Source organism: Lipomyces tetrasporus, assembly GCF_029532465.1.
Source record: "Lipomyces tetrasporus strain NRRL Y-64009 chromosome Unknown POJ06scaffold_8, whole genome shotgun sequence".
Lineage (NCBI taxonomy): Eukaryota > Fungi > Ascomycota > Lipomycetes > Lipomycetales > Lipomycetaceae > Lipomyces > Lipomyces tetrasporus.
This window is the reverse complement of record NW_026611603.1, coordinates 609,288-620,679: the sequence shown is the minus strand read 5'-3', so window position 1 is coordinate 620,679 and position 11,392 is coordinate 609,288. Positions and strand designations below refer to the sequence as shown.

At 51.5% G+C, this 11,392-nt stretch overlaps 5 protein-coding genes across 5 annotated transcripts; 3 read left to right on the top strand and 2 right to left on the bottom strand.

Annotated features, from left to right (window-relative positions):
- The first annotated feature begins 1,066 nt into the window (after positions 1-1,066).
- Positions 1,067-2,689, top strand: POJ06DRAFT_257832 (ADP-ribosylation factor family-domain-containing protein). Its single transcript, XM_056188200.1, has 7 exons — positions 1,067-1,411; positions 1,586-1,689; positions 1,750-1,789; positions 1,841-1,906; positions 1,958-2,237; positions 2,292-2,343; positions 2,398-2,689. Exons 1-7 carry the CDS (start codon positions 1,393-1,395, stop codon positions 2,404-2,406), a joined length of 570 nt encoding a protein of 189 aa, XP_056042180.1. The 5' UTR covers positions 1,067-1,392; the 3' UTR covers positions 2,407-2,689.
- Positions 2,690-4,339, bottom strand: POJ06DRAFT_302626 (BCS1 N terminal-domain-containing protein). The gene is made up of 2 exons (XM_056190771.1): positions 4,087-4,339; positions 2,690-4,034 (listed from the first exon to the last, which is right to left on the bottom strand). The coding sequence occupies exons 1-2, from the start codon at positions 4,249-4,251 to the stop codon at positions 2,766-2,768; spliced, it is 1,434 nt and encodes a 477-aa protein (XP_056042179.1). The 5' UTR covers positions 4,252-4,339; the 3' UTR covers positions 2,690-2,765.
- Positions 4,340-4,362: 23 nt separating this feature from the next.
- POJ06DRAFT_212902 (eukaryotic and archaeal DNA primase, large subunit-domain-containing protein) lies at positions 4,363-6,530 on the top strand. Its single transcript, XM_056185472.1, has 3 exons — positions 4,363-4,723; positions 4,789-4,990; positions 5,056-6,530. Exons 1-3 carry the CDS (start codon positions 4,561-4,563, stop codon positions 6,158-6,160), a joined length of 1,470 nt encoding a protein of 489 aa, XP_056042178.1. The 5' UTR covers positions 4,363-4,560; the 3' UTR covers positions 6,161-6,530.
- POJ06DRAFT_257828 (permease family-domain-containing protein) lies at positions 6,531-8,664 on the bottom strand. Its single transcript, XM_056188199.1, has one exon. It carries the CDS (start codon positions 8,452-8,454, stop codon positions 6,658-6,660), a length of 1,797 nt encoding a protein of 598 aa, XP_056042177.1. The 5' UTR covers positions 8,455-8,664; the 3' UTR covers positions 6,531-6,657.
- Positions 8,665-9,448: 784 nt separating this feature from the next.
- On the top strand, positions 9,449-10,929 carry POJ06DRAFT_140692 (uncharacterized protein). The gene is made up of 3 exons (XM_056184510.1): positions 9,449-9,837; positions 10,202-10,467; positions 10,541-10,929. The coding sequence occupies exons 1-3, from the start codon at positions 9,638-9,640 to the stop codon at positions 10,762-10,764; spliced, it is 690 nt and encodes a 229-aa protein (XP_056042176.1). The 5' UTR covers positions 9,449-9,637; the 3' UTR covers positions 10,765-10,929.
- The last annotated feature ends 463 nt before the right edge of the window (positions 10,930-11,392 follow it).

Below are 11,392 nucleotides of genomic sequence, written 5' to 3'. Positions count from 1 at the left end.
TTGCCCTAACCCGCGCTCTTGCCTTTACTGTGCCCGGCAATGCCGACGACATAAAGAGCATTCGTATTTCGGACTCGGCTCGGGTCGCGATTTTTCCTATGCATGGGACCTACGGTCCTGTCAATGATGTCAAATATGCATCAACCTGTATATACAACAACAACAACACGACATCATCATCAGGACTAGTCACGGAATACGACTGTGGCCGATCTCTGCGGATTCCACGCGCTCATCCGAAACATCCAACAAGAGCTTAGCATTATGCCCTAATAGGAGCGTATATCGGATAATCTGTTAAATACCGGGGAACATCTGCGCCAGCTCCGTCTGACTGAAAGTTGTTATTATTCAGTCCTGCAGAAGCTGCGTACAGTAATGTAGTCAGGAAAAATAACATGCTGGCGCGTGTATTTGGTTTACCAACCATAAGTCATCGCCATACCCATTGTTCCGGGAAGACGTGGTAGGAAGAAAACATAGACTGCATCACACATAATGCTCACAATGGTGTTGAATTCTGTCTATTACCCAAGACACACAGGGTCCTATTCGTCTGGTTCGCCCCATTGTCCCATCGCACAATTGAATTGTCAATAAATGCATCCGATCCCGGTCTGTTAGGTATTACTTGAATCAAAGTGCTTGTTATCTATCTTCCTAGTATCATTCAATCATCTTACTCCTCTACTGCGTTCCCTATAGATAATCCCGATGAAATAACTCACAGATATGCTGACATCTATTCGAACTCTGTCTCGCCTTTTAAGAAACTACACCACTAACTGTTATGTGCCAGATTCATCATACACTGAGCTGCAGTCTCAGTTAACCACGGCGGCCTCATACTGTCTACTGCAAATCTAAGATAATGAACCATTAAAGAAAATAGCCAATAACTAATGCCCATCTTGTTATATATGGAATCACGTGGTCTTGATGCAACATAACGTTCCTTGAGTACGCACATACTCACCATATAGTCCAAAACATTTTCACAGATACTCCACAACTGCCAGTATTTTGTAGGAGATTTCTCGTTTTCTCCAAACTCGCTGTCAGTCCATCCGCGAGGCGCCAAAGTTCAGCCGGGGACAGGGTTGCAGTTGAGGGTGTGAAATAATCAGCTACGTATCCACAAGATCTAAGAACCTACTCTGGCGCGTTTCCGGACCGAGGGCGTGAATTCATTTTTTGTTTATTTGTAACTTGTGAAGAGCGCATAGGTATGATCTAAATTTGATGTCGGCTTTTGGAATAAGTCGGACGCAGACAACGATTGTGGTTCGAAGATCGTGGTCTAGAATGTCGTATTTTGAGGAACAATAGACAGAGCAATTACTGATGATTGTGTGATCAAATAGCGACGGCATACCGAAATCAGATTCCGCGATGTTTATTATCAATTGGTGTAAGTACTGTCCTTAATGATCCGGGGTCGGGGCTATCACGCGATGCTCCCGGACACGGCGGATCAGCTTCTTTGTGTTTGCCTGACATGTGCCATCTTAATTACACGTGGATGGCAGAGCCAATACGCAGATATGATTTAAATTGCAGATCACTGATGTTTCGATTGGTGCAGTTTACGACATCTTGTCGTCGCTTGGGTTACTCAACAAGCACGCCAAGCTCCTGTTCCTAGGTCTCGATAACGCGGGAAAAACCACTCTACTGCATATGTTGAAGGCACGTTACGGCTTTGCAGGAGATTGCACGATGAGTAGAAATACTAATGGTGCGATATAGAATGACCGACTGGCGACCCTGCAACCAACTCTACATCCTAGTGCGTTCTTAAGGCTTTGGCTGTGGATAAGTAGCTAACTGAACAATATAGCGTCCGAGGAGCTGGCTATCGGTAACTGCAAATTCACTACATTCGATTTGGGCGGTCATCAGCAGGGTGGGTACCTTCCTTGAACTGCGCCTTGTTGCGTTGCTAACGTTGCTACAGCTCGCCGTCTCTGGAAAGACTACTTCCCCGAAGTCAACGGCATTGTATTCCTCGTCGACGCGGCAGACGTGGACAGATTCGCAGAGAGCAAAGTCGAGCTCGATGCCTTACTCGCCATCGAAGAACTCTCCAAAGTTCCGTTCCTGATCCTGGGCAATAAGATCGACGCGCCAGGTGCTGTGTCGGAGGAAGAGCTTAGACTGGCCCTGGGATTGTACCAGACGACCGGCAAAGGCAAAGTTCCGCTGGAAAACATTCGACCCCTCGAGGTGTATATGTGGTACGTTATACGTTTGCAATTGCACAGGTCTGTCATGCTAAGTGATCTTTGAAGCTCCGTTGTTATGAGACAAGGATATGGTGAGGGTATCAGATGGCTCAGTCAGGTACGTCTGTCTCCTCCATTGCAAAGTGTTTAGACTAACGTAAAATACCCATAGTACGTCTAAGTCGCGGCGCAACAAATATTAGTCAGCGCGTATCCACTATGATTTTCTTTGCGTGCCATATATCTTTTATCATGACTGCAATTTGAGATAAGCGAAAGTGATCTAACTTTTGGTGTTGTATTGTTAGAGCTTTTCATTTACAACACGTGTACTGAGAACTATGTAATTGTCGTCAGTGTTGGCGTTAGTGACTTCGTAATAATAATAGCATCGACATGGGAACGACCGAAGGCATTAGTGTGGTTGCTACCAAATTCTGTAGCATCCTGGGCCAGTTCACGGAAGAAGTGCTCTATATGCGTATCTACACTTCAAATACCTGCGACTATCTATGTACAAGATACTATATACATTCCCAACTACGGACTTCTCAAATACGGCACCATTTCCAGCGCTTTCTCCGGGGCATTCTTATTGTACACAAACAATCCCTGCAGCTGGGCGGTGCTAACTGGCACACCCAGCTCGACTACCTTCTTGACAAACTTTTCGCACACGCCATCCGCGCCCTCATAGAACCGCAAAAACATCTTACGAATCTGGTACTCCGACGCATTGTCAATCAGCTCTCGCACATCGACGCGGCCGGGCCGAATCAAAGCCGGGTCCAGCTTGTCCGGATGGTTCGTCGTCATGAAAATAAGCCTCTCTTCCGACGACGCCACGCCGTCGAGCGCGTTCAGCAGCCCCGAAAACGTCACGCCCGACAGTTTGTATCCCGACTCGTCGGCTTGTTCGCGCTTGTTAAACGCAGCGTCTATGTCTTCGAGTAACAAAATACTGCGCTCCGGAATGTGATTCATCAAATGATTCAACCTGTCGTCTGTCAAATTCTGCTCCGACAGGTTCAGTATGCAGATGTTGTAGTCCAAGTCGCCCGCCAATGCCTGTATAAAACTTGATTTGCCGCTGCCCGGCGGGCCATACAGCAAATATCCCCGTCGGTACGGAATCCCGCGATCCGCGTACCACTTGCCCGAATGCAAAAAGTCCTTGACGTCCTCACATATCCGTTCGCTGACGCCTTGGTCCAGAATCACGCTCTGCAGCGAGCGCTTTCGTCGCGGCTGGCCGAACGGCCGCCATTCCGGTCCCCACGAAACGTACATGACCGTCTTGCCTTCCTGCTTCTTCATCGCCATGGCGTTCGCTTCCTGCAAGAGTGTCCGGAACACGTCCCGATCACGGTATAGCGTCGTGAGGGTGATTGTCTCGAACGGCGTGCCGGACGTCAAGTCCATAAGCCTGGCCGACCGTTCGCGGTTGACTTGGATGTACGCCCCGCGATAGCGCAGGATATGTTTGCCCGGGCCAGGGACTAAGCTGAAGTTCGCCGACACGCTGCCGTTGTCGTGTTGCTTGTACGTCGTTTGCACGCTCAAATGGTGCGACGAGGCATATAGATTTCGCAGCGCAAGGAATCGGCCTTTGATTCCCTTTGCCGATTCTGACACGGACGACAAGGCGACAGACTCGCGGGCCATCCAGTCTAGGAACCAGGCATATGATTTGTCTTTTGACGGGATTTCGAGGTCAACAAGGAGTTGTCTGTAAAGCAGGTTGGATCCGCGTACGAGGACTTGGCGAGCAGCAGCAAGACCGACGCCGATGCCCATCAGACCGAACCCCTTGTAATTTTGTTAGTTTTCATGCGATACGGTGGCGGTTAAAGAGACATACGGCTGCGAAGTATGGATTTGACGTGAGGAAATTACTTATGAGGTTTCCATTTTGCGGTGTGGGTGTCGGTGCTGGTACTGGTGAGGTTGGTGGTGTCGAGGTCGGCAAAGCTGCCGGAGACGGCACCGTCTCGCTCGCGACGCCTGCAGCAATCTCTACTGGCATTCCTCGTTGCTTTAATCTCCTCGGTTGTCCAGTCGCTCAATTGAACTCGGTGGAGAGCGAACTAAAGTCGCCGTGACATCTGCCGGACTTTTGCCGTCGGTTGGGACATTTCTTTCCTCGAGAACGGCCGACAGCGGGTGTCGCGTTCGATGCGCGTGGGTACGGGTTTCTCCTGCCAAACGCCCATATCGACCGACGCGGTCCAGTTCTCACAAACTTGTATTCTCGTCGTCTGGCGCACAACACCTTGACAGGCGTCGTTTCCTTACTCACATTACTTGATTACTCCCCGCAGCCGCGTCTTTAAAGATGTTCCGCACACAAAAAAGGCGCGCCCTAGAGCGGACGAACTTCGGAAAAGAGGTCGTCCGGGAGCAAGACTATCCGGATCGGCTGAACATGTATCTCATTCCGCCATTGGCTGAGATTACTCTAGACCAGTTCGAAGAGTGGGCTCTAGATAGACTGAGGAGTGAGTACTGTTCTGAAGTTCTTCTATACTAGGTTATCGATGTCCAATGGCTAACCCGTGTTCAGTCCTGAGCGAAATCGAAACATGCCTATTTCGCAACCGCAACATGAAAATGACCGAACAAACCGTCAAACCTTTACTGGAGCAGTACCTCGCGCTGTCTCCCAACTCCGTGTCAGGACGCGTTAGCAAGGGCAGTCAATTAGACGATGAGCGCAAAAAGGATCATTACTCGCACTTTATTCTCCGTCTTGCGTTTTGCCGGACGTACGTTTGCTCGTCTTTTGTATTTAGAATATTCTCTGGCAGAATATGGTGTTAACGAGAAACAGGGACGACCTGCGAAGGCGGTTCGTCAAGGCCGAGACCGTCCTGTTCAGGATTCGATACACTTCTGCCGACATCACCGAACAGCACGCGCTTTTAGCCCGGTACAACTTTGGCTGGACACCAGTCTCTGACGACGAAAAACGCTCACTCCAAGAATTTCTCTCCTTTTCATCTTCCGAATCAACGTACGCAACCTCCTCCGGCGAGTCGTATTTCAAAGTCCCGTTCGAACGGGTACCGGAGCTGATTGAATCACGAAAGGTGTTTCTAAAAGACGGCGTAGCTTACGTGCCCGCGTCCCAGCAGCTATCCCTCATCCTGAACGAATTTTCAGAGAAACTTGAACGGGCACTGGAAGTTACTGCGCGGGCGTTGCCACGGCTCGACGAGGACGACAGACTTCTGCCGATCCTGGCCCATCTTTCAAAAGGGTTCGTCGCACCAGAGTACATTCCAGACAACAGCACGACCGGCGCATTGGGCCACGGCGTCGTCCGCGCCGCCCAAGTCGATTCGCTGGTCCCGCATTTCCCGCTCTGCATGCGCACCCTTCATTCCGCACTGCGGCGCGACAGCCATCTCCGATACTTTGGCCGTCAGCAATACGGCCTGTTCCTCAAAGGCATCGGCCTCTCTGTCGAAGAGGCGCTGACGTTTTGGCGCACGAGTTTCTCAAAATGTACGGACGAGAAGTTCAGCAAGGAGTATCGGTATAACATTAGACATAACTACGGTCTGGAAGGCAACCGGCGGAATTACAAACCGCGATCCTGTGCGCAGATATTGACTGACGCCGCACCAGGTGCGAACGAGCACCACGGGTGTCCGTACCGGCATTTTTCGGAAGACAATTTGGTCGCGGCCATCCAGGGTCTGGGAGTCAGCGACCAGGGCGTCCTGCGGGGAGTCCGGGACGACGTCAGGAATAAGCAGTATCATGTGGCGTGCACGCGGGTGTTTGAAGCCACGCACAAGGCTGTCGGCGCCAAGAGCGCGGTCGGGGTCGGGGTCGGCATGGAGAGCATTACGCATCCGAATTTGTACTTTGACCGGAGCATGCAGTTTGCGAAACAGGTCGAGACTGTTGAGAACGAGAGTGGGAAGTAAGTTTTTTTTTGGTTATGTATGGTCGTCGGTTGTATTATAACTGAATGAGATGCAACCCATTGTTTATACATGAAAACGCGCTGCGCGATACGAGTGACAAGATCACCGCTGCACGCGTTTAGTGATGGTCAAAATATACGGAAAAAGGGACTTTGTTCGCATGATCAATTGCTTGTCGACAGGCTCAGAAACCTGTTAGGACGGGGCACTCGTTGCATGTTTTATCTCTGACGTTGATTGACCCCGCTCTTGAACGCAGTGCGCACCCAACAGAAAGAAACATCTGTTTCGATGTACTCCTTCGAGCTCAGCTACTTGAAAGCAAAGAACACATCTAATAATCAAGGAGATATGCAATATATTATACAACACATTCATAGGCCAATGAGCCAAAAGTATAATAGATATGATAGTACCACCCGTCGCTCAATTAACTTTGTTATGCACCCAACCTATACCAACCAAACCGTTAAACATTACCCATATATGTACGCCGATTAGATGTTCTTTTCATCGAGTGCCTCGTCGTCACGAGTCTGCTTCTGCGTGATGGTATCGTCGGCAGACGGCACGACCGAGGTGACTGCTTCGATCTCGACCGCCTCGGCTTCTTCGCCAGATTGGGGTGCCTCTTCCGAGATAAACAGGTTGAGGAACAGGGCCACGAGACCGGTCAGCGCGAACCCGGTCTCCATTATGAGCGAGATGGCGTCGAGGAAGCCCTTGAGCGCGTGGTTGCTGCCTGAATACGTGAAAAAGTTGTCGAACCAGTTCGGGACCAGGACGGCGCCGAACCCGACGGCAAGCGATGCCGTGAGAATGAATCTGTTGCGGCGGGTGAACGGGACGGTCGAGACGATGCGCATGCCGGAGACGGCGACGGAGCAGAAGAGGAAGGTTGTCATGCCGCCGAGGACCGAGGACGGGATGGCGACGAGGGCGGCGGCGAATTTGGCGAAGATGCCCATGATGATGAGGAAGCAGCAGCAGAAGTAGCCGACGGTGCGGTTCGCGCACTTGGTGAGTGAGATGACGCCGTTGTTTTGCGCAAACGTCGACATGGGCGTCATGGTCATGAGGCCGGCCAGCAAACCGTTCAGGCCGTCGGCAAGGACACCGCCCTGGATGCGGGACTCGTACACCTTTCCCTCGACGTCGAGTCGCGAGACGTCGCAGGTTGCCGTGATGTCGCCGATAGCCTCCATCATGAGGATAAGGTAGACAGCCAGCAAGGGGAGCACGATCGGACCGTAAAGACTGAGCTTGAACGTGTGGACCCAGATAAAAGTCGCGGCAGGAGCAATGTCGATGGTCGAGCGGTCAAAGTATCCTGTCGCAGCGGCAATAATGCATCCGACAAGGAGGCCAATGACGACAGCACAGGATTGCATGATAGGCGAGCCCCATTTTTCGCAGATGAGAATTGTGACAAAGACCGAGAAGCCGAGACCGATGAATTCTGCCGAGCCCCACTGCAGCGGGTGTGGGGCGTTGATGTTCGGGCAAAGCTGGAAGAGACCGCTGGCGGGCTGCGCCATGCATGGGCCAGCACCGCCAGCCCAGTTCTGGAAGCCGGTCTCGACGAGATGGACACCGATAAGGAGTACGGTTGGACCGGTGACCATCGGCGGGAAGACCTTCTGCAGGATCTTGGGCGGCGTGAAAGACAACAGGACCTCAAAAAGCGCGCAGATGCAGGTCGTGCCGATGATGGCGCCGTATCCGTCGGGGCAGGGAAGCTTGCTGCCGTCCTCGGCGACAGGACAATAGCCATTTCTGTACATTTGCGAGAATGCGCCTGTGGCGACGGGAATAGTCGCGAATGATGTGCCGACGACAGAGATCAGACCGGTGCCGAGATAGTATGGCGTCTTGTAGATGTGGAATCGAGTGATCTGAATGGCGGACAGAATGCCGCAGCAAATGAGCGCGGCAGAGACTAGGTACTGCTGCCCGTCGGTCTTAAGGTTCGCTCCAGCAGAACCAGACAAGATGAGTGGCGGGGCCACGACACCAGCTAACATGGCGAGCGAGTGCTGGAAGCCAAGGATGACGGCGAGAACAATTGGCATTCTGTCGTTGAGGCCGAAGAAGGGGCCGGGTTTACGGCTACGGCTGAGGAACGGGATCCTGGGAGTGAAGAGATAGGCATAGTCGTAATCACCGAGCCAGCCATCTTTGGTGAGAAGGGTCGACTTGACTCTGTTGAGAAAGGACGGCCGGGAGCGGTCGCTGGGATGGCCAAGGTCGAGCTGAGGCTGATCCTGCTCGTCGTAGGTAGTGGTAGCTGACATTACTGAGTGCTTAGAGGAGGACTCAATTGATTGAGAGGCAGTGTTGGGTGGTGGGGGATAGAGGGAGTAGACACGAAGAGAGCAGGCACAAGTAATTTATAGGCAAAAGCGAGTGCAGCGGAAGCGAGTGATTAGCCAGAGCCATGAAGGAAGCTGGAAGACGGCGGCATTTGGCTCAGAACAGGGACAGGACAGACACACAGATTTCGGCGGAGAGCGGCGAGGGCAAAAAAAAGGTACAATGGTTAATTGTCGTACAAAGGGTCCGAGACATCGAGTGGCGCCAAACAAAGTTTGTGTAACACACCGGATTGTGGCCTGTGCGACACTCAGAAACTGTGACCTGTGAGATGCGACTGAGTCACAACAATAGCGCTGCATCCGTTATCAAAGTTGCCCGTCATACTGATAGTGTATCTTCCAGCCAGGCAAGGACGGCGATGTTCCGACACCAAACACCGGTAATCGAAATATCCGAGTCACGACTAATTTCTCAGTAAGGTGCTTCAGTGTAGGGCAACTCCGACGTGGAAAATAGAGTGTAGGTGGCTTGCACTAGCTAGAGCCGTCTAGCACTTTAGAACGCCACACGAAGTGTATATTCATGCGATGGCCTCCCGGCAGATGAAACCAACTGCGCACGGAGTTCGCCTTCTAGAACCCGGTCAGAAGCGTCGTGCAGATGAGCGCAGTGCGTTCAAGCCGGCACTGCGAACAGCCAGCAGCAGTTGCTGACTTCGATGCGCTCCGACCGAGGTCAATGCAAACAAGATCAGCTGTATCGCGAGAAATCTTTTTCCGTCGGGACTGGAGCGCATGTAGAGCAGTAAGGTTCGCTTAGCACAGACGTTATTTACTTGGGTTACGACACAGTGGGGCCTTCTTCCACCAACGCAAGTTTCCTGTCCTGTGCTATTCTACTCTCCACTAAGACCAGAAAGGCCGGATACCCATATACTGTGGCTCTGCAGTCGGGAAACATCCATGGACACAACTTACGTCGATCGAGCGGAGACGAGCGAGTTGCTATCGACCCTGGCAGTTGGGGGGTTGCCGGCGCCGCACTGCGCTCTTTGCCAATAATAACCTAACCTCATCGGCCTCCCCCGTCTCGCGCTCTTTTACTCGTCCTTCACTCGCTTTTCGCTATTGCCTTCTTCAATTTTTATCCGAAATAGCGCAAATGCCAGACTATCTGCTCCTGCATCCTGCAGCCGCCTTTGATCTGCAAGCTATCTACGCTCACATTGACCGCTCATGCCGTCCGCCATCGGACGCGATTCCGGATCAATATCGCCTGACAAGCCTGCTCCCGCTCGTCATCTTGCAGTGCGACGCGGCCTCTCCCTCGTGGTTGGACATGTACATTCGACTCCAGGATTTGTATGCAAAATTTTCGTGTTCCGCGCACTGATATCAAACAGCGCACATACCCATGACTCAAATCTGTCTGTCCTATACTCCGTTCGGCTATTGCACTTCTTCGCCAAGCTCCTGAACACTCTGTATCTATCCTCACGTGACTTTTCGTTACTCTTTCTGACAAGCCGGCACGCGATCTTTTATCTCGGCCATGCGCTCTTCGATCTCTATATGGCCGCGACCGCATTCTTTTCGACACCATGCGCATTGACGCGTTATTCGTTTGTTTACATAACCTGAAAACCGCACTTGCACTTCCTCTTTAGACCTGACAACTATTTTGTTCAGTTTGTACTATACGTAGAAGACTGACGGCTATATACAGACTCATGCAGCGCTTTCCACTGAACTCTGAAATCCAAATAATTCCCGTACGGCGGCCTACTCTCCCTGCCTCGTCCGCAAATATCGAAAGCGCACGCCACAGTGCACAAACGGAGCATGCGACCACGGTAGAGGATATCATTGCCAAATCGCGCGAGGCGTTGTCAGTCATGCATGCAGCAACCGAAAACGGAAAGGGGGCCGAGGACACGGTCGATAGTGTACTGGCGTGCGTGAACGCTAGCGGCGGACTGCTAGGCGACTTTGGTGTGCTTTTGCGGATTTTTGTTGAAACGCGAATAGTGGCTGTTATAGCGAATATGCTGACTTTGGTACTTAGAAATTAGTATGCTCCGAGACTCGTTCACTTCACTTGCAGATCTCGCGACCCGGTTCGCATCTGTGGCAGCCGTCGTGAGAGAATCCCGACATAATTTCGATAACGTCGATATTACAGTAGTAGACGACGACGACGCTGATGTGATGCGCGTTAGTGCAATGGCTCTGCCTGTTATTGACGATATTGCGGAGTTTTGGGAAGACGAATTTGCTATTGACTTGTAGGTGCGGCTAGACCCCGGTCGCCACAATATTACGCACCGTATTAGAAGTGGTATCCGATATGGGATATCTGTTATTGCTTTGTCAGATGTAGACACAGTACGATATGTATGAAAGCTGAGGTTGCTAATTTATTATTCCGTCCACTACGAGCGTGGACTAGGGTCCAACCGTACAAGCTCACCCGGTGCGCTCCATAATTAACGCACGCAATTCTTATCTCTGTATAATTCAACATACCTGACCTTGATGTAATAACCGCTCTGCGCGTTGCCAGGGTGTTGCGTTAAATTCTGCCTACTCTCCAGCACCTTGATCCCCTCCGCTCGGCGGAATCTCATCGAGATAATTATTCACTGTATCATCTAGACCGCTGAATGCCAACGCATTTAAAGCAGCAAAGCTAGCCGTGGGCGGCCGTGGGTGGCCGCCGGCCCGACATGACTATTAAAACAATGCCACTCGTCGCATCGCATGGAGGCTCACCTAGCAGCACCGGCGATCCCCGATACACGATCGCTCTGCACAAAGCGCTCAGTCAACTTGTACCGGTAGAATATTCAGTCTACAGCATTTCGAACCATCGAACATGCGTATTTGCTATCATACTGGCGCACGCGGAGACTGATAT